The sequence below is a fragment of the Mus caroli genome, unplaced genomic scaffold (genome assembly GCF_978045245.1).
Source record: "Mus caroli unplaced genomic scaffold, Mus_caroli_1 scaffold_19, whole genome shotgun sequence".
Classification (NCBI taxonomy): domain Eukaryota; kingdom Metazoa; phylum Chordata; class Mammalia; order Rodentia; family Muridae; genus Mus; species Mus caroli.
The window spans coordinates 59300396-59322592 of record NW_028227274.1 but is presented as its reverse complement, the minus strand read 5'-3'; the positions used below and the strand labels follow the sequence as shown (position 1 = coordinate 59322592).

Here is a 22197-nt window from a genome sequence, read left to right as displayed (position 1 = left end):
AAATACTCAGGAATTTGTCCCTGTATTTTAGAGACGAGGGCTGACGTGTGTAGGGGTAAAATGACATGAAACCTGGAATTTGTTTTTAAATTGTTCCGAAAATGCTTTAGGAAAAAAAAAAAAAGGCAGTAGATTTAAAAGAAAGAGGTGACAGAAACCCGGTAAGTAATGGAAGCTGCAAGGTAGGTTCTCGATGCAGCTCGGTGTATGTGTATGTTTGAGACATTTCAGCAATGATAATGACAAGGTAATACGCGTCAAAAGCTTGTGAAGTTTCCCAAGGTGTCCCCAGAAACCCCCCTGGTCCACACCTTGGAGAATTTCTCTGGGGAGCCAATAAGAGAAACAGTAGCTTGCAGACTGGCTATCTGCATATGCACATCCCCATAGCTTTCATCTAGGACCCGAAGGGTCGTGACCCCTAACCTCACCACCACCCCTCCCGCAAGACGCCCTCTACCTTACAGACGGAACCCTGTTTGAAGTCAGCCTTGCTCTCCGCCTCACCTCAAGCTGGTGGTCACTGCTGACAGTGCCCCCATGCTCTGTGGGCGGTGTGAGGCTCGCCTAGGGTCAAGCCACCACCCCACCCCGCTCCTCGGAGACAGTTTCTCCACCTGTAACCAGGGGGTGGGTTGTGGGGAGGTCCCTGCGACCCCCGAAGGAGAAGTCGGAACCCCAAGCTGGGCCCGGACCGTCATCCAGGCCGCCCCTCTGGGTCCCCAGCCCTCTGGCCCATCCACCTCCCGCTTAGGGCGGCAATTTGTCTCCTTTTGAACCCCCTCGCCCGACGGGCTTCCCCCTTTGATTCGCGGCCCCGAGGCTTCCCCCCGCTTTGAAATGCAAAGCCGCCCGGCTGGGGCCGCGGACGGCCCGCGGCTATAAAAGGCCGGGGTGGGGCGGGCGCGGCGGCGGCCGCGGGGCCAGGTGAGCAGTCGCTGGTCGTCGGGGCGGCCGGCCGGACGCGGCGGCTCCAGGGCCCAGCATGCGTGGGGGACCCTGCGGTCACCATGTACGTGGGCTATGTGCTGGACAAGGACTCCCCCGTGTACCCAGGCCCCGCCAGACCCTCCAGCCTCGGCCTGGGCCCTCCGACCTACGGGCCCCCTGGCCCTGCGCCCGCGCCCCCGCAGTACCCCGACTTCGCGGGTTACACGCACGTGGAGCCGGCGCCCGCGCCCCCTCCGACCTGGGCTGCGCCCTTCCCTGCGCCCAAGGACGACTGGGCAGCTGCCTATGGCCCGGGCCCCACGGCCTCAGCCGCCAGCCCGGCCCCGCTGGCCTTCGGGCCCCCTCCGGACTTTAGCCCGGTCCCCGCGCCTCCCGGGCCTGGTCCCGGCATCCTGGCGCAGTCCCTCGGGGCTCCGGGCGCACCGTCCTCGCCAGGAGCGCCAAGGCGGACGCCCTACGAATGGATGCGGCGCAGCGTGGCGGCTGCAGGCGGCGGTGGCAGCGGTAAGGACCCTTCTCTCCCGTGGGAGCCTCCAGACCTGACAGGTGCTAGGCGAGGCCCAGGTGTCCTTCTTTGACCTTTGCCCTGGCCCTGATTGGCTTCTCGAGAGTGGGGCCCACGACCACTCTTGTCCTGAAGTCATTTTGTTTCGCCCTGCTTTATCTCTAGGCTTGGAGAGCTTTGAGTAACTCAACTGAGTCCTTGTGTATAGCTGAGGAAACTGCTAACCCGGGAAAAGAGGACGTTGGGTCTGTGTAAGTGGCAAGGCCACAAGTAGAAGGCCAGATGCCCAGTCGTTGCAGCAGTACCCGCACTGCTGATCTTCGTCACCTTCTTCCAGTCCTAACCCTGCCACAGACACTCACCCAAGCACCTATCTTGCTGTGGGAATGTGGGATCTTCTTCCCCCTCCAGGACCAACTGGTTCCCTATCCTACAGTGAAGCGATGCGATCCTTTCCTTTGGTTGATGAAGTTCCCATTGGTTGCATAGGGACAGGGGTCCCTACCTAGCCTCCCCAGGACTCTCCCTGAACTCTTGACCCCGGGGGAGGGGCAGTAGGAGCAGTTGGGAAGGTGGCTGCTGTTTGGTTCCTTGGCCTGTGAAGTGCCTGCCCCCGGGCAGGCCCCTCTGATCCACCCCTCTTCAAAGGCAGGGGAGGGGGCTGGACAAAGGCCCAGCTTAATGAGGGACAGCCTGACCTTTATGCCCCCCCCCTTTGTCATGTAACTGCCTTTGTTTTAGCTCAGTAGTGACTCCTGTTGGCAGGAAAGTGAACAGGACACCTCATTGTCCAGATTGTGTTTGGCCTGTCCTGACAAAGGCCACCTGGCCTTGAGGGCGGGAAGCTGGCCTGCCTACTCTTTGATGTCCGACCCTTGCTTCCCTTCTCCCAGCTGGGGGCAGGCCTGGGACTTCCTCCACCTCCTCTCCCTTCCTTCCATTTCTCCCACACACCCATCTACTCCCCTGGGTAGCTTCGAGCAGGGTTTGATTAGTGCCTTCAGGCCTTGGTTGTAGTCATACCCGCCCTTAGAAGTGCAAGGGACACTGAAACTCCGGTCTGTCTCCAGAGATATTTGAGGGGCAAGGCTGTTCACTTCCGTGCCTTGAGTAATAGCAGCTAATAATATGGAACTCTTATATAACATGTTGCTGTCTTCCCCCTATTTGGAAGATGAGCAAGCTATAGTACAAACATGGTAAATTCTGGCCCAAGGCCACAGCCAGGAACTCGTGGGGCACACTAAACGCGATACTGGTTCTAATCCTCTGCTCAAGCAATTCCCAGGGTCTCTGTTTTGTGATCAATGAACAGGGAGGGGTTACATGGTGATGTATATACCCTGCTTCTAACTGTAGAAAAGAGTCTTGAAAAAAACTAATGTATGTTTCATCCTTTGGAAGACAGTATGTGTGTGTGTGTGTGTGTGTGTGTGTGTGTGTGTGTGTGTGTGTGTAGGTGGAAGGACGGGTTGTGCTCTGAAGCCTGGTTCGTGAATGCAGGGGATGAGCTTTACATTGGATGACAGGATAGGAGGTGTCAGAGCCTTGTCCCCAGCCGCCTGTGTGGTCTTCTTTGGAAGTCAAGGAAGGGAAGCACCTTTCCAATCTTCCACTAGCAGCTTCCTGTTGGTCAGGTGACTCAGGGGAAGGATAAGGCGGTTCCCCTCGGGGAGAGCATTGGAGAAAGGCCTTCATAGTGAAGCTGTATGAGCAGGAGGGAGTGGACCAGAGGGGTAGCAGTCAAAGGAATGGGGAGTCTGACAACTTGGGGTGATGTGATGTGAGGAAACCTCCTTTATCTCTGGGCCTGAACCTGCAAACCCAGCTGCCCTCCTGGCCTCCTGTCTCGTGCAGATGGGGCTATGAACGCCCAAAGGCGAAGCAGTTTCTCTCTTAGCTCTAAGAGTCCAGGCCAGGACTACGGGTTTGGATTCCAGGAAGGGTTCTTTTTCAGGAACCAGATTAGACACATTTGGCCAAAGATGCAGTAGTCTGGAGCTTCTGGTCTGCTCAAACCACGTGACTCTCACTAATGCTCCTGAAGTAAGGCAGAATGGGAGCTGAGGGAAGGGTATAGACTCTTCCCACGGGAAGAGCCCTTTGCCTTCTCTGGCTCAGTTTCTCCTGGGTACTGAAGGTACAGCCTCCCAGAAGTGGCTCGTATGCTATGCAGTGGTCTGGGACAGCTGAGGGAAATTCACTGCCTGCCTCACCCTCCAGCTCACACTGACTCTGTCCATATGATGTTCAGCCTGCTACCTTTCTTCCTTCTTTTGAGCTCCAAACAGCCTAGACTACCTGCACTGGACAATTAAAGGGCAGATGTGCCGATGAGGAATGTGGGGTTGACATGCAGATGAATCAGCTTAAATTTTTTTTGGTGGTTTCCAACAACACACTCCTTCCTCAGGTCTGTGAGACTCTATAGCACCAATGCTTGGTTCCCACCCACCCCTGGACCTCACCCTGGGCCACTCCCTTTGGCCACCATTGCCCCAACACCCAGCCCTCTTTTTTAACTCCTCGGATCTGCCAAGTCTCGTTTCAGGTCTTGTGTACACATTTGGTTGTGGCTGCCGTTGCTGTTTCTCTTCCCTCTGACTCTGCATGCCTGCCTGGCTCCTTCTCGCTTTCTGTGCATGGCTGAAGGAGAGGCCCTCTGTGATTCCCAAGTCACACTCTCCACCTTCACTGCCTTGGATGGTTTCTGATGGGTGCCCTTTAGAACCCTGTCAAATTCTAACGTGTCCTCCACTTCCATGTATGTTTGCATGGTATCTGCTCCCAAAAGGTCTAGAGCCATGTCTGTCTGACCTAGGAACAGTTGGAGCACCTGCTCCATGTCTGCCTGGTACCAAGCATGTGCTCTGAGCCTTCAGTTGGATGAGTGAGCCAGGAAAGCAGAGGGCCAGGAGACACCTCTGGAGAGATCAGGAGAGGGATGAGACCCCAGCTTCCACAAATGTCTAGAGTCCATCTCTGGGGCTTGGACCCATGCCTGCCCAGACACAGCATTTCGGGCTAGTAGTCAAAGATTGGATACCCTCCACACTTGGTCAGTGCTCCCGACTCTAAGTAATTGGAGCAGCCAAGGCCAGACTGTGATTTGATTTGGCTTTACTCTAGGAAAGGGCGCTGGACATCCGAATGGGGAGGCAGTGAGCCCCAGTTAGGCTACAATCCAGGAATAAAGGGTTACCTGACTCTGAGGGAGCCATGTCACTTCTGAAGCCAGTGGCATCCACAGCCCAATCAATGCAGTACTGAAGACACTCTCCCAATAGTTTGCTTAAAAGCCCAGGGACTTATTGGAGACTGTTAGAAGTTGAGGCTTGAGAGACTTAGCTCTGGGGTTCCAATTCTCTTAGATGCCACATAACCAGAGCCTTGTTACCCTGGGTAATCTCTCCTCCTCCTCCTCTCCCTCTTCTTTCCTCTCCTCCTCCTCCTTCTCCTCCTCCTCCTTCTTCATCATCATCATCATCATGGTTTTTCAAGGCTGGATTTCTCTGTGTGGCCCTGGCTGACTTGGACCTCATCCTGTAGACCAGGCTGATCTCAAACTCAGAGATCCTCTCTCTGCCACCTTAATGCTGGGATTAAGACATGCCCCACCACAGCCTGGCCTTTTGGTTACTGTTGTTGTTTTGTAGACTTTTTATTTATTAGTATGGGAGGCTGTATGCCATAGCAGGTGTGGAGTTCAGAGGACGACTGCAGCCGAGTTGGTTCTCCTTCCACCTTGGCAGAGGCTCAAGGAATCAGAGTCAGGGGGTCAGGCTTGAGTAGCAAAGGTTTTTACCCACGGAGCCGTTTCACCGGATTACGTTCTCGAAGCCATGGTGTTGTTAAAGCACAGCTAGCCCTGGGCAGGTGGCCAGGGCTCAGGGACACTTCTTGGCAGGTGTGAACAGGTGTTGTGAACAGGCTTCACACTTTCTGCATGGACATCCTGGGACCTTTCTCCGCCCTACCCTCTCTTCCCTCTACTGCATCTTTAGCAGTTCAAATGCCACTCCTTCTCCGAGGCTGCTTTATCCAGGAAACCCTCCTTGATTCACCCCATACCAAGTGAAGGGCAGTCATAGCCTACTGATGGCCCCTTGTTTTAAAAATCTCTATCATACCTATGTCTATCAAGTGGCATATTCCTGCCAGTTGCCATCTGTAGTCCTATCAAGGGCCAGTCCTAATCAACCCCCTCCTGCTCTGGCGTGCACATAGTAGGAGCTTATCATGTCGGCACTATGCTAAGACCTCCTCTTGAGCCACTTTACTTAGGCCTCATACCTACCCCGAGAGATAAAAAGCTCTATCATTGGACACGTTTTACAGATAAAATCGAAGAGGCTTAGAGAGGCCATGTGACCTGCCCAAGCTCACACACCTAGGGTATGACAACATTCAGTTCCAACCAGGATCCACAACCTGCCAAGGGTTTGTCAAACAAAGCAACAGTCTCAAGGACCCAGCCCAAGATCTCTCCTTGGCTGCTTGCTTTCTGGCCAGTGCCCCCCCAGGTGAGGGAAATGAGGCCAGCAGGGAGGAGCTGAGTAAGTGGGAACGGAGGGGGGAGAAGAAAGAAGGAGAGAGGGAAGTAGGCCTGGCGGGCTGACTCTTTAAAGCTGGTTTTCCCTGCAGCAGAAGCTGCACCTGACACCTCAGCTCTCAGATGTAGCTGGGAATGACCTAGTTAAAAAGTGGCTGGAGTGTGTGTGTGTGTGTGTGTGTGTGTGTGTGTGTGTGTGTGTTGTGGAATGTGTGTCCCTTTTCCCCAGCAGATCTTGTGCTTTAGAGCCTCAGGAGTTTTTCTGACATCCAGACAGCTTTGTTAGCAGCTGGGGCCAGCTTTTGGGAAGAAAGTCCTCTTCTTAGACAGGCCTGGAGCTCCTGGGATTCACAAACAGCCATAACATCTGGGGTCAGGGTCATCACCATGTGTTGCTGCCCTTTCCCTGGGTCTCCTCCGTCAGTCAGGCCTCATCTTGGCATAAGCAGGAAGGAGAAGTCTGAGCTTGCCACCCTCAGGCCTGCCTGGGCTCTGAAATCAACCCCAGACCCCCTCAGCCAGAGGTTCTGGCAGTCCTCTAGCCACAGCTTGTGCCTCCCCTCTGTCCATCCCTCCGTCCCTTATCCATTCTTCCAGGCAGGTGGGTAATGCTATTCTCTTCTGTGCTGAGGGTTCAGTTGGGTGATGGGAGCTATGGCTGAACAAAGGTGGGACCTTTGCCTGCTCTCAGAGAACTGGGATTCAGCTCCCCACTTGGAACCTCCATCCAAATGTCTTTGCGTAAGCCATTTTCTCTTTCTGGAGTATTATTCCCATATCTGACATGGAAGCTGCTTCCTTCTCAACCTACAGCTCTTGGTCTATAAGCCACTTCCTCCAAGAGATTTTCCCAAGGCTAAGTGAAGAAGTTTCCCCCTGTAACCAACTTAGCCCAGCCTCAGCTCCTTATCCGTGGTCCTCCGCATTCCTGATCACTGTTGGTAGTTGCTTAATTGGTGTGCTTGGTTTTTTGAAGGCCTGCCATGGAGCACAGACCAGACTAGTGCTGAGCAACCAGCACAGTCAAGACAAAATGAGGTGGTGTCTCCTAGACGCTCGGGGTGTGTGCTCAGCCACTCTTCAAAAGCAGCATCATTGATCCTAGAATGGGACACTTTTGGACTGGCATTGATGAGCGAAGATGAGGAAGCAGTAACACCACGCAGGAAGGGCTGCTTTGGAGGCCGAGCCATCAGTGGAAGGGATGGCGTTGCACTCCGGACTGAGGGTCCTCACAGGATAACTTTGGAAGGATGAGAATGGAGCAGCTAGTGTGACCTCAGTGTAGTGAGGCGAGCTAGGTAGCTCCTGGTCCCCGGTGGGCAGTGAGCTGGCAGTGGCGTCTTAGAACTTCCTGTCACTGAGAAAGTACAGAACACACAGCAGTTGAGCACTTGAAAACTGGTTAATGTCACAAAGAAAACAAATAAAAACAAAAACAGAAAGTTTCTCGTGGCTTATATGGGGATGTACCAGCAGTACATGGCCAATCTAGGTGAAGACTTTCATTACCATCTTACCCTAAACTTTTAAACTTAGTCTATTATTTTATGTGTATGAATGTTTTACCATGTGTGTCCCTGGTGCCCGTGAAGATCAGAAGAGGGCATCAGATTCCCCTAGAATTAGACTTACAAATGGTTGCGAGCCTCCATGTGGGTGCTGGGAATTGAACCCAACACTCTGGAAGAGCAGCCAATGCCCTTAACCTCTGAGCCATCTCTCCAGCCCGAGTTTCTAAAGTTCCTTGTTTTTGCTTCCTCCCAAAGCCAGGTCTGGTTGTGAGCCTCAAGGAAAATATGGTGGTCCAGATGCACAGGTGGCTTGAGAGCTGCCGGGTGCAACCATGATGGATGACTCTGAGTGGGAAGAAGAGGTGGTGGAAGAGGGCCCTCACCAGGCTACCGATTTCCTCATGAGGCTTCCTCAGACTTGGCTGTGCTTAACCCAACCCTGTCAGCCTCATCCTTCCTCCAGGGCCTGAGTGAGGAGCCATGACAGAATAACCTGTAGTTTTCCCCTCATCTAACACAAGAATGAACAGTGGGCCTAGAAAGCCCCATGACTTCAGAATGGCTTCCAGTATCCTGAGGACAGGCAGGGCAGGAGCTGCTGCAGCAGAGACCCTGCAACAGGTGACACAGACGGGAGAAAAGGCTGGAATTGAGATGGCATGGCAACAGATGGCATAATCAGATCTCTACACTCTAGGGTGTTTTTTGACATGTGACTTCCCATCAGGCAACATTCCTCTTGTTCCCAACAGAGAGCTCTAGCATCCACTTCTACAAATAGCTCAGTTCTATTTTGGGGGTGGGAGGTTGGGGGTTCCATAGCTCTTTGCCCTTTACAAAGTGTTTTCACATCTATTCTGTGTTCTGGGCAGGGAGGGGACCCAGGAGAGTTCAAACACTTGTCTGGTCCTTCCACTAAGTATACAGACTGGCCCACCTCTCTTGGTGCTAGGTTTGGATCCGCAGTGAACACCTGGCCTTTGCAGATCTTGGCATAGTGCTAACTCCACAGGCTTACTCACACCCTGTCACTTTTTAGTAGCCCCTCTGTGTTAATCTGGATGACACCCCCGGGGTCTTTAAAGTTATCTCTATGCTCAGCATACTTGGAATTCTTTCTTCTCATACATCTTTTCTATACAAAAGATGGCCACTCTGTGCTTGTCTGTCTTCACAGGACACACCATCCAGCTCTCCCTGAGTAGATGGAACATGCAGGCACAGAATGGAGAAGAGCCATCCTACCAAGGGTCAGGGGCAGTGCTGGCACAAATCACCCACGCCAGAACCTATTCTCTGGTGTTCTCCCTCTGTCTCCACAAGACTTGGGAAAGGCATTGGCCAATGGTCTTCAGGGGGTGGCAGGAAGCTGGTCCTCCAAAGACCTTTGACCCACCCCCCATCTTTCTTCCCTTCTCTTTGTTCCTTGACTCTGCAGCTGTCCCCATCACATGACCCAATGACCATTCTGGATCTGTTCTCTCATCTCCATCTTGAAGTGGGATCCAACGGCTTCCTTTCCCACCTCCCTAAGCATACCCTAAGCAGGCATCACAAACATAGGTGGGCAAGCCATTGCCCCCCTGCTCTACTAGGAGGGAGGATGTGTGGGTGTGATCTCCCTATGAGTGTTCCTGGGTAGTGGTGAGTAGTGAGGCAGACTCAGAATGGCATGGAACTTGAGCATAGAGGGCCTGTGGTCTGGGGCTGCAGTTCAACAGAAGGGTGTGTACCTAGCATACATGGAGTTCTGGGTTCCATATCGTGGTGCTGACACCTATCCCTCATCAGGAGAGAATGAGACCCACAGGTGAGGGACTTGTTTAAGAACACTCCAGTTGGAGCTTGCTAATGATGAGGGGGCAGAGGTGTAGCTGAGAGGCAGAGCTGAGCTTGATCCTTGGTACCATTATCACTGCTCCCCCCGCCCCCAAATGGTAGAACCTAGCAATAGGTATTTTTAACAAACTCCCATACACACATGTGTTGGGGGACGACGGGCTGTGTATGTTTGCCTTTGTGTGTGTGTGCACGCTGGGTGGGAGTGTCATCTTAATGTACAGCCAGAGGAGGTGGCCCACCTAGTGAGAGGTCACAGAGAGTCTGGGCTGGACTCGAGGCTCACATCCTGATAGACAGAGTTAGTCAGCCCTTGGAGCCGCAAACCCAGAAGAAGTGCTGACCTAGAGACCATTTGATTTTTCTGGGAGTCAGTCTGTCTTGGAGCAGAGGCCAGGCTCTCCTTGTCTGCCCTGGGCTGGATAAAGACCACAGTACAGGCCACTGCAACACTATTCTGTCTTCCAGCTGGACAGGCCTGTTGTCTAGGCTTTCAAACTGGGAAATCAGCCTTAGAGTTCTTTCAGCAATAATAACAAACACAATCTAAGGATCAACAAACATTGGGAGCCTCCTGCTTCCAAGTTGGAAGGAACCTTACAAATGCAGCATACCAGTAGGACACAGCCCCATTTTCTGGCATTCCTACAGGGGCCACCCCACCGCTATTGGGAAAGAATAGGCTCCATCCATCTCTGTGTGTATCTGCTGTATGCCAGGTATCACACAAGGAGCCCTCTTCATCTCGGGTGAAACTGTACATCCCAAGGCTGGAGACGATTGTGGAAAGCCATTCTCTGTGTGATGGGTTCTAGTGTGTTTCTAAGAACAAATAGTCCTAGCTTTTTAAACATGTTTAACTACATCTGCTTGGGCCTTGTGGGTCCCAGGGATGGAATTCAGGACATCAGGCTTGGCAGTAAACAGCTTTCCTGGACCATCTCCCCCTCCCTAGATGGTCTTGAATCCCATTTTTTTTAATGTAAAAAAACTGGATGCATAGCTGGTGTGGTGGTGCATGCCTTTAACCCCAGCACTTGGGAGACAGAGGCAGGTGAATCTCTGTGAGTTTGAGGCCAGCCTGGTCTACAAAGCAAGTTCCAGGACAGCCAGGGCTGTTACACAAAGAAACCTTGTCTCAAACAACAACAACAACAACAACAACAACAAAACCCAATCAATCAACCAACCAACCAACCAACCAAACAAACAAACAAAAAACCCAAGTTGTTGAGGCACATACACAAAGTGTTTGGCCCATAGCCACCATGTCTGTCCTTAATGGTTATCTCCATTTTACAGATTCAGAAAATGGGGTCTAGGGAGATGATCCTTAGCCACCCTGGCATGTGGGTCCCCTGTATATCCGTAGAGGTCTGCTTGTTCAAATAAGCACATAGCAGAGACACTTGGAGAGCTTACCAAGGACCAAACCCCGGGAGCCAGTGTCAGCTCTACTCGCTCCAAATCTGGGGGCCAGGATTTTCAGGACAGCTCACCAGCAGTTCCTGCCTAAGGGCCCAGCACTGGGAGCTGTCTGCCTGTGGCTTCTCCGGACCTTAAACCGCACATGCTTTAGAGATGTGGGGATCCATCTGCACCTCTCATAGCAGCCCGTTCGACGGGGATGAGACATTCTGCGGATGACAGAACTCGAGCGGAGGGTGAGCTTTCCATTTAGGGGAGTGAGCTGGGGCTCTGGCCACTATGCTCAGTCCTGATGGTTTGCACCCTCTCCCCTTACCAACTCTCACTGGCATCTTGCCTACAAGTTACTCATTCTGAGCCTGGGAGTGGCCAGCCCCTCATCAGACACCTGTTGCAGGAGCCTGGACTTCCCCCTTAGCCCCAGTGTCCCAGGAACCTGTAAATCATTCACTCTGGCCTCCTCCCTGCTCTGTGCCTCTCATGCACCACCTTGCCCTTCCTCGCTGGGTTCCAGAGGGGTCTCAGGTGCTCACAAACGGTTATCAGGGAGGATACAGGCTTGAGCTCTGTCCAGAGCTTCAGAGCCCAGGGCTCCTGACTGTCACTGAAAAATACAGTTTCCAAGGATGAGGAGAGGCTCACAAGACCCCATCTCTGGTTGAGGAGCTATTGGCAGTTGACGGCCACTGGGGAAAGGAGAGTCATTTTTCTTTGGTGTGGCCACTATAGGTTGCCCATGCCCCAGTGGATGAGCGCACACCCACGCACATGCAAACAGCACTAAGTAGACTCTGGGTTAGAGGAGAAGGAAGAGGAAGAAGAGGAAGGAGGGGAGCAGATGCAGGTGGGAAAGAGAAGGGGGATCTTAGAGGAGCTGGAGGAAGGCACGGGAGTAGATACGATCAAAATCCATTGTATATATGTATGGAGTTCTAAAAGAATAAATAAAACTTTTTTTTTAAAGGGGAGTTCAGGGGCTAGGAATGTCGTTTAGGAAATAGCTGTCTCAGCACGCACAAACCCCTGACTTCAATTCTCAGCATAAGCCGGGTGTTGGAGTATACGCCTGTAAGCCTGGTACTTGGAGGTGGGGGCAGGAAGACCAGGAGCCTAAAACCATTCTCACGGCATAGTGAGTCCAAGACCAGCTTACAAAATTAATTAAAGTTCAGACCTGGTAATGCAGATCTGTAACGCTACCCAAGAGAGGCCAAGGCAGGAAACTTTCAAGTTCAAGAACTGCCTGGGCTATGAAGTGAATTCTGGGTTTGCCTGGGCAACTCTGTCTCAACGTTTAAAAAGCACAAAAATGGCTGTTGGATACTTCCTTGCAGTAGAATGCTTGTTTATCATGACGAGGCCCTGGAGTCAGCCTCAGTGAAACATACATGCACACAGACATGCACATGCACACACACAGTCTCACACACACACACACACAAACACACACACCATCTACAAATAACACATTGGACATTTGCACACACAAAAAACTGAAACCCTCTAAAGCCCAACCCCCCTACACCAGCTTCTCACTGCCATCTGCCTTCCCAGAGAGGGCAGCTTCTGTTGTCGGCTTCTTGTATATATCTTCAGAAAGAAAAAGAAAAAAACCAACTAACCAAAAAATTATACACATCTAAGATGATATGACACTTTCTTCTGAGACATGTTTTCTCTGTGTAGCCCTGGCTGTCCTGGAATTTCCTCTGTAGACCAGGCTGGCTTCAAACTCAGAGACAGCCTGCCTCTGCCTCCAGAGCGCTGGGATTAAAGGTGTGCACTACCACTGCCCAAAATTATGGTGTACTTTTTAAGTGTTTTTTTTTTTTTTTGAGACAAGGTTTCTCTGTAGCCCTGGCTGTCCTGGAACTCACTTTGTAGACCAGGCTGGCCTCGAACTCAGAAATCCGCCTGCCTCTGCCTCCCAAGTGCTGGGATTAAAGGTGTGTGCCACCATGCCCAGCTTTAAGTTTATTTTTTAATTATACATTTTCATGTGTGTATATATGTGTATGTTCATAAACAGATGTGTTCACCTGTCCCTGGGCATGCGGGGACCAGATATTAACTTTATAATAGAATATCTTTCTCTATTGCCCTCCAATTTGTTTTTTTGAGGCAGGGTTTCTCACTGAACCCACAGCTCAGCATTTCAGCGAGACTGGCTGGGCCAGGGAGCCCTAGGGGCTCATCTCTACCCTGTACCCGCAGTACTGGGATTCCAGGTGAGGGAGCCACCTTAACTGGCTTATGTAGGTGCTGAGAATCTGAACTCAGGGCCTTGTGCTTCTGTGGCAAGCACTTCCTGTACAGAGCCATTTCCCCAGCCTGGGAGCAGGCTTTGCTCATAGCATCCTGTGTCTTGCTCCCTCGTACACATGCCTCAACAGTTGCTTAGTGCTCCTCCTCCTGGGTGTCCCATATCTTAGGTCAGGTGCTCCCTGCTCAGGGACATGGACATTGTGCTAGTAGCAGCATTCACTGTCTCGGGCAGTTCTTTGTGAGGTTATGCCCTAGAAATAGAGCTTGTGGCCCAAAGCTCTGTGCATGCAAAGCCAGATGGCATGGTGGTTAGTTCGGTTCTAGGAACATGCTCTATCTAGTTAGTGCTAACCCTGAACGCTATGTTCAAGTCCCTTGTTTCTGGGTTGTACAGGGAATCAAACATTTTGTTTATTGCCAGACTATTGTCTTAGAATCAATCTGTATCCTTCAAGCAGTTGGACTATATAGAAGTTTGCCGATAGCTTCCTATTCCTATCAACCCCTCTCTAGGCCTATGGACTAGGGCTTCCCTAACCCTGGTGGGGACAGAGGTGCTGCAATGCAGTCAACATCCCATACTGTCTAGTTACCGTTTTTTGGTTTTAGGAAGAGCCAGCTGGAGGTCAGGATACCCTACTCTTGGTTCATGTCATCACCAGGCTGACGGCCTCTGTGCCAGCAGTTTTCTGTGGCCTGGCTCCCAGCTGTAAATGACTGTTGTGGGTCCCTTCTGCTCATCACAAGGAGTGGGAGCAACAGAGACAGAATCAAGCACAGAGAGGGGCAATGGAGTTAGGTACTAAGAGAACAGCTGTCCTCATGGCTGAGCCTGGGCTCTCACAAGCAGAGCTCCATCTGCTGCCTAGCCTATCCTCTTAGACACCTAGGAGTCTTCCTGGATTTTGAAAGTTCTAACCGAAGACCATCAACTACAGTCCAGTCCAGGTTTTACAGTCCACCCTTGCTGTGGTCCGACCCTCCATTCCAGGGAATGGACACAGAGGTGTGCTCTTCTCTGTGAGCTTCTATTGCTTATACTTAGGATGTTGGGTAGCTCAGTGGTACTTAACTATGGTGGAGGTTGTGCTTTGAAGGCAGCAGAGAGAGCTCTAGACTAGAGGGTGACCTTGACTGCAGGAAGGTTGGACTAGATCTAGCAGGAATGCCTAACCTTTTGACGTTATTACCTGAAGTAATACACTAGAATTATAAAGTTCATAGAATACATACATCAACTAACCTGAAGGTGTGTAGGACAGCATTCATAGTTACCACGGGACCCTTGTGATTCACAGCTGCAACTGGACATGTCTGGAAAAACCCCAGCAACCACATGACCACCTTAAACAATGGGCTCATCATCTGTAAGATGGCAAGGGACTGACATCCCAGGACTCCTAGTCTCAGTTAGTGATCCCAGTGGGCTATGGGTTCAGAGCCCAGCTAGGCTGTGATGGTAGTAGCCTCCGGCAGAGCTGTATCTGAGCCAAGATTGACTTTTCTAGGTCAAGGAGAAGCCACACTTGGAGCCAAGGCCTCTGCAACCTCCCTGTCAGCCCCTCCTCTAACCAGGCCTGGCACAGGCCCGCAGGCTGCCCTGAGCTCTGACTCTGCTGTCAGGTGGTCCTGCAAGCTTGGTGCATATGGAAATGGCCAGTGTGGTTCTGCTGCTCTGGCAGAAACCCAGGGAGAAGCTGCCTAGGAACAGCTCTTGTCTCCCCACAGTACCACTCGCCTGGGGAAGAGCGGAGGTCTTTCCTGCCAGGCTGTGTGGGGATAGATGGGTGGAGGTGGGCCAAATGCAGGTTTTTAGTGCAGGGGCATGGGGGGACAGGAAGAGCCAGAGCAGAGAGTCAAAGGCCAGGCTGTTGTGGGCACTGGGCAGGAGGGGTTCTAGGGTTATGGTGAGATCCATTGTGCCCAAACATGTGTGCACGCCTACTGCCAGCATGCACCTTCTAGTTTGGCCGTTGTTTAGCTTCTTCCAGAGAAAGCTGGTGCTCACCCAGGCCCCATACCGTAATTCTTGCCCCCCCCCCCCCCGGCCAGACAGCCTTCCAAGCTCTGTTCCAAAGACAACCCTGATGTCAATAACCTCAGACAGCCCTTAAGTCCAGCTCCTGGCCCAAGCAACACCATCTGAAAGCCAAGTCACCACCCTCTTGTCCTGAGACATGGCAGCCCCCACCACCCCCACTCTTCACACAGCAGCCAGAAAAACATGAGAGCCTACAGCAGACCACATGCCTCTGCTTAGAGCCCTGCAGTGGCTCTCCCATTCTAGAGTGAAACCTAAGCCCCTTCCCTTGACATCTGTCCCCGCCCCCTTTCTTCTTTGTTTCCTTACTCATTCTCAGACATACCCCTACCCTCAAGGCCTTTGCCCTCCAGGTTCACTTTGCCAGATTCTGTTTCTCTGGGTATCTACATGGTCTCTCTCTGCCTCTCTCTCTCTCTCTCTCTCTCTCTCTCTCTCTCTCTCTCTCTCTCTCTCTCTCTCCCTCTCCCTCTCTCTCTCTCTCTCTCTCTCTCTCTCTCTCTCTCTCTCTCCCTCTCTCTCTCTGTCTCTCGACTAGGCTTTAAGAACTACTGTGTTGGATTTTGTTTTGTTGGTTTTGGAACTGAGGATCTCACTATGTTACCTGCGCTGATCTTGAATTCTTAGATGCAAGTGACCCAGCCAAGTAGCCAGGACATTAGGTGCCTGCCACCTGACCCGGCTAGCACCACTCTGAAATTCCCACCGGCAAATTCTTAGGCTCCCTGTCTTCTTTCTTTTCCTCAAAATAATTGTCAGTGAACGAGGCTTTCCATTTTTATTGTCTTTCTGTCTGTCCCCTTCCCCTAGCATTCAAGCAAGGACTTTTCATTTTGTTCCCTGCCCACCACAGTGTGTAACTTGAGACAGGAACTTGGTTCATCCAGCGGAATGAGCTGAGCCACTGATGCTCTGCGTATGGAACATAGGAGGGAGTGTGGACAGCTCTGTTGCTCAGGACTATGGCTCCCGATGCGACCCTAGAGTAGGGCATGGTGTTTAGATTGCTCCTTTTGGGCACCTTGCAGACCCAAGAGTCTACCAGCAGCTCTGGGCCTTCCAGTTGTACTTTGGGCTAGCATTCAGTAGAACTGGGAAGCCCCAAATCAAAGGGTACTTCCAAATCCTGTTTTCCCTTGCACAGGAGGGAGGGACATCTGGTAATCCCCTTTATCCCTAATCTACCCTCACCAGCCAGGTGTCCCCTCACCAGCCAGGTGTCCCCTCACCAGACAGGTGTCCCCTTCACGACTCATACGCAGACTTATGGTCTGGGGACCGCTGAGTCAAAACCATCTGGAAAGTTTGTTACCACACAGCTCTGAGGCCCTCCAAGTGAACAGTCGGGGGATCTCCTGAACCCTCGCTTGTCACAGCTGACATAGCTGGCTTCAGACCACAGCCTTGTCATCAGCTTTCTGTCAGGCGCTGTCTGGTCCTTCTTGAACATCTACCACACTCCCCTTCCCTCATTGCCCTTCTGCTCCTCAGGTAAGACCCGAACCAAGGACAAGTACCGAGTGGTCTACACAGACCACCAACGCCTAGAGCTGGAAAAGGAGTTTCACTACAGCCGGTACATCACTATTCGGCGCAAGTCCGAGCTGGCGGCTAACCTGGGGCTCACAGAGCGGCAGGTATGTGGGTCCCCCACCTCAACTCAAGTAGCAAGCAAGGCCCAGAGTCGGGCTTTCAGGCTGCCATGCATGGACAGAGCCCACAAAAAGAAAATAGAGGTTGTCTCCAGACTACTGGCATAAAACCACACACTGGACCACTCCCACGCCCTCAACTAAACCTCAACTAAACATTACTACATACACACAAACATACACACACATGTGTGTACATGTAAACGCGCGCACGCACACACATACACACACAAACACACACGCATACACTGGCTACAGTGGCTGGTAATCAATGCTATTCAGACCCAAAGGAAGGGCAGTCACAGAACACAGGAGCTCTGGAGAACTGGGGCCTTGGAAAGGGGAGGAAGGAGGTTTCAGAGAAGGGTGTCTGGTGTCAGGAGCAGAGAGTGGATCATGAAGACCCCCTTCCCCAACCCAGCTCTTTCCTAGCACCTGCGGCATAAATTCTCTGCAACCCCACAGGTAAAGATCTGGTTCCAGAACCGCCGGGCCAAGGAGCGCAAAGTAAACAAGAAGAAACAGCAGCAGCAGCAGCAGCAGCCCCTGCCTCCCACACAGCTGCCCCTGCCCCTGGATGGCACTCCCACACCATCAGGGCCACCCCTAGGAAGTCTATGCCCTACTAATGCTGGCCTTCTGGGCACCCCCTCCCCAGTGCCCGTCAAGGAGGAGTTTCTACCCTAGCCCCTTGTAGCCTGGAGTCTAGGGATCTAGGGACTTGAATGCTGGGCAGCTGGCTTTGCTGGGGCCCAAGGACCTGTTCTGAGTTGCAGCCCTGCTGCTGCCCTTTGGGGTCACTGTGGACAAACTGCCTACCTAGGACAGGTAGCTTGCCCTCTCCCTGCCTTCTGTTGGCTGGGTGTGTGGTGAGCCTGTTGGACAAGGACCTCTTCCAGCTCTTGTGTCCTAGGCCACAGGGTGATGGGGAAGCCCAATGAGAAGTCTCAACCACCTGGAGATTTCCCAAGATTCAGAGGGCTCAACGAGCTGCCAAGACAAGACTGAGGCTCCACAATCTCCTCCAAGGGTTCCAGAGTGAGGTGGGAGGCTGGTATCTGGACCAGACTGGCTCTGGAGAGGAGGCAGCGTTGAGAGAAGGTGGTGCACCGGAGTCTAGACTCCCATGTGAAGCACAAGGATGCTATCTGCTCCACCTATCTCCTCTTCCAGCCTCACCTTTACCTGCCCTAGCACCCCATGCTCTGGCCCTCCCCAGCCTGGAGCTACAAAGCCATCAGGACTGGACATGAGGTAGAGGCTGGGCAATTGATCACTGCTCTTGAGACAGAACTCACCCCCTCCTTAGCGTCCAGGGAGGCCTGCGGATGGAGAGGAAGGCTCTCAGGGTAGACTCTATGAGTTTACCTACCTGCTCCTGCCCACCTTCCCACAGGCTGCCCATCACACCCAGGGAGCCCCCAGACCATGGAGGACTCACAGCTGTACAGGGTTTATGTAGAGTGGAATTTCTTGGATGCAGCTTCAGAAATAAGTTTTTCCCCTTTTAAACAATTTATAAAAATCATACATGGCATTAAAGGAATTTTTTAAAAAGTTTAATCACTGCCATCCTTTCTCGTGATTGTGTGTCTCCTCTCCATTTTGTGGTTCCCCCACACAACGAGGTCACCTTTAAAATACGGCAGATCAAACAGGACCCTGCCAAGGCAGGTCTGGGGCTGAAGAGACACTGTTCTTTGTGTGAGCGACAGCTCCAGCCCCAACCTGTCCACCCTCTGATCCTTTGAGTGCTTCAGCTCAGCCTTCACCTTCAGTATTGCCATTCACACGGTATCTGATGTGCCAGGCACAGCTGCGACTGGGAAGCATCCAGTCCTTGGCCCAGTGGGAGGAGCGTCCCTTGCATAGCGGTATTAATATACAAAGATAAGGGCCAGTCAGAACTTTGTTCTGAACATGGCAGGAAACCGTGTGCCTGCAGAAATGGAGAGCAGAACAGGCTCCCTGCACGTCAGGAGGCCTGGAAGTCTTCCTGGAAGAGGCAGGGCTTGAACTAAGATCTGTATGTGCTGGTCAGATCCAGGAGGGAAGAAGGAACAGAAGCAATGGGAACTTAAAGCATTTTCTAAGCTTCTGCAAGATGTCCTCCTTGCTTGTTTTCCCCAGAGGTGGGCAGACCTCGGCTACCTCAGACCTTCTCTACCCAGAGGGCTCTGGTGCCAGCTGCTTGCCCCTCTGTTTACTGTTCTGGGAGGTGGCTGGGTCATAAAAAGCATGTGCAGCCTGCCTGCCTTTGCCCTTTGCCCCTGGCCTGGGATAACAGTGTACAGGTGTTCCCAGCCCCAGCACACCAGCCTCCTCTCCTCCTGCCATCCTCGGAGGAGACAGGTAGGGCCTGTCTGTAGCAGTTGACGTCTGAGCCTGTGGAACCAGATGGCACCAGAAGAATGGAGTCGGGAGAGGCAGGGAGCTGGCAGTGAGTTTAGCTTTCTGATCTGCATGAACCCTGAGGTAGATCCTTCCCCTCGCTGGGCCTCCAGCTTCTGCTCTGGTGCACTTGTTTTGGATATAAAGGGAATTTATGCACCAAATGCCTTTTTACCTGCTGAGCCCTTTCAGTGGCCAGATTGACCTGAAATTCGCCATATCGTCTAGCCTGGCCTCAAACACATGGTGATCCTCCTACTTTAGCCTCTGGAATGCTGGGATTACAGGTTTGAGTTAATATTCTGTCTGTTCCCCGTGCTTCCTAACCAGGAACCCCACGCCAGCACCTGTGAGCATCCCCACCCCCCACCCCCACACAAGGGAGCTCTGGAAACTTGGCCCTAGCAGGCCCTACTGTCTCCATGACTGAGTAGAGCCACAGGTGTTGCAGTTAAGAGGGCTAGGCTCCAGTTATAAGACCTGGAAGCTAACTAAGGTGCTTAGCCTCTCTGGGTCTCCCGGTCTGTCAAGGGGAACTACAGTAGCTGTTCTTGGGACTGATGAGCACAAGTCAACCCATGCTTTGCACCCCATATCTAGCTGCCGTTGCAATCACCACAATGCACGAGATGAGGCCCTTGCTCTAGAAGATCTCTACCTAGCAGGTAATGGAGCTGCAGTCATCACCCACATGGGAGCTCAGGAGATTGAATGTGGGTCACCTGTCCACTAGCTTTCGAACTCCGTGTGAAAGGGAAGTTGCCTATATATCTCTCCAAGCATACTATGGTCTTCCTGTCACCTAAAAGCATTCCACTGGAGGGGCTGGGGATAGAGCTCAGTTGGTAGAGATGCATGAAGCCCTGGGTTCAGTCCCCAGTACTGTGAAAAACTGGGTATGGTAGCACAAGCCTGTAATCCTGACACTTGAATGGCAGAGGCAGGAGGATCAAAAATCCAAGGTCATTCTTGACTACATTGTAAGTTCAAGGCCAGCCTGGAGTACTGAGACCCTGTTCAGGTTTTTTTTTTTTTTTTTTTTTTTTAAAGAGTTCCAGGAGAGGTTGTGTTGTAGCAGTAACTAAGGAAAGAGTCCTCTTCAGGTTGCATCAGACCCTGCAACTACCCTAGAGATAGAGGTATCCACCTATCTATCCTCTGGGGACAGCAGATGCTGTTTTGTACAGGGGAACTATGCATGTCCCTCTGCTGGCTGACAGTCCCAAGCTGCTGCTGGGGATCTAGGCTCCAATAGTAGAGCTGGCTTGGACTGGTTGTCTAAGGCATGAAGCTGGGCACTAGCAAATGAGAACAAGTCAGGCCAGGACTATTTTGTGTATAGGTTCCTTGGATCCATAGAACCCTAACTCCCCACTGAGAACTCTCATCCCATGGAAGAACTAAGAAGCCACTATCAGCAGTGCAGGAATGCTCTAGAGAGACTTCCAAGCCCAAGCGCCTTGGAAGAGGTGGGTTCTGACAGCTAACCGATGATGCACACGCGAGAGCAGAGACTTGAAGGAGGTCTTCAATCTCTGAGATAAGCAGTGTGGCCCTGGGACCGGGAGACACAGACTGGCAGTCCCACCAAAGTGGCCCCGCGGGCGATCCTGGACTGCGGGGTTGCTCTAGAAGGGTGTCCTCCTCGCTGCACCAGATGGACCGGCAGTCTGGAGCCTCAGTGTCTTTTCCCCCACAGTCACCACTCCTCGTGTGACAAAACACATGCTCTACGGTGACAAAATCCAAACGCTTAAGCAAATTAAAAATGTTTATTTATATGCTTTTAAAAATATCTCCCTATATAATAAAGGAAGTACATTTTCATCTAACACTCTCCTTAAATCAGCACACATTCCCAATTCACTTCTGGCTTGTGGCGAGACCAGGAGACTTGCTGAGAGAAGGAAACGTGTGGGGGAGGGGAGGGAAGAGGGGAGCATTTAGCGAGGGGTAGCTTCCATGCCCATCGCCCCCTCCCGATGGAGGACAGGGAACAGACAAGCTGCCTGGTTGGTGAACCCTTGGCTATTGCATCATTGCAAAGCTGGGGCTTTGGGGAATGACTGATGTAGGCAACGTCTGCCAGAAAATCTTAGTGTTTCTTGCTTTTTTTTTTTTCCTTCCCACCAAAGGGGTGACCGGGCTCAGTTTCCCCATCTGGAAAGTATGGACTCAGCCCACCTGCACACACCACACCCTCAGTGACTGTCACCAAAGCTCAGTGGTCATCACATAACATACTTGCTCGAGGAAGACTAAGTTTCCATCTTACAACCCCCCCCCCCCCCCCCCCCCCCCCCCCCCCCCCCCGTCTCCCGACTCCCAAGGAGGTGTTGCTATGCAGGGTCCAGAAAGAGACCATTTTTCTGAGATCTAGAGTCAGCTGCTTCACCCAAGGCCACTGTTCTCAAGGTTTTCTAGGCCTTCCAAAGGCCTGACAGCTTCCAGTGTCAAAGGGAGGGAGGGTAGGGGGAGAGGGAAGGTAAAGGAAACAGAAGAATGGGACCTGTGTGAGCCTCCTTCCTCAGCCCCAGGCCTCTAGAGGCTCCTCCCCCAGGCTTCTTCCTAAAGCTCTGAGATCTTGGGCACACAATATCATTCCTCTGAAAAAGTTTCTTCACGTAGAAATGCAATCTACGCGTACCTGCTTTTCTGGAGCTGTTGGGAAGAATTCATCATTGGATACCGGACATGGACATCCATCATAATACAGCAAGACACTCTGCCCATCTTGGCCGCCTGGGGCTCCTAGGGACAGAAACAGCAGGGGGAAGCTCCTGGCTTGCTAGCTGTATCTCAGAGGCTGGGGAGGAAGAGACAGCTCCCCGCCCCCGCCCCCGCCCCCGCCCCCGCCCCCGCCCCCGCCCCCGCCCCCGTCCCCGCCCCCACCCCAGCTCGGGAACTCTGGAATCCAGTCCTCGTCTCAAACCCCAAAGGTCAAAGCATACTCTACCCCGGCATCTTCCAAATGTGGACGCTGAATGTCTAAAGGGGGCATCTTTCGAGGACATGGATTGTCTCGTACCTGGCTTCCAATGGTGGTTTATCCCAGCAAA

General features: G+C 52.3%; 1 protein-coding gene across 1 annotated transcript; it reads left to right on the top strand.

Moving 5' to 3' along the window:
• Positions 1-1010: 1010 nt before the first annotated feature.
• Cdx1 (caudal type homeobox 1) lies at positions 1011-17434 on the top strand. The gene is made up of 3 exons (XM_021151094.2): positions 1011-1455; positions 16587-16732; positions 17213-17434. The coding sequence occupies exons 1-3, from the start codon at positions 1011-1013 to the stop codon at positions 17432-17434; spliced, it is 813 nt and encodes a 270-aa protein (XP_021006753.1).
• The last annotated feature ends 4763 nt before the right edge of the window (positions 17435-22197 follow it).

Excerpts from the sequence above, each read along its gene's own strand:
- Cdx1 (XM_021151094.2), top strand. The coding sequence starts at position 1,011 with ATGTACGTGGGCTATGTGCTGGACAAGGACTCCCCCGTGTACCCAGGC. Across the intron at positions 1,456-16,586 it reads TGCAGGCGGCGGTGGCAGCG|GTAAGACCCGAACCAAGGAC; the intron begins GTAAGGACCCTT and ends TCTGCTCCTCAG. Across the intron at positions 16,733-17,212 it reads TGGGGCTCACAGAGCGGCAG|GTAAAGATCTGGTTCCAGAA; the intron begins GTATGTGGGTCC and ends GCAACCCCACAG.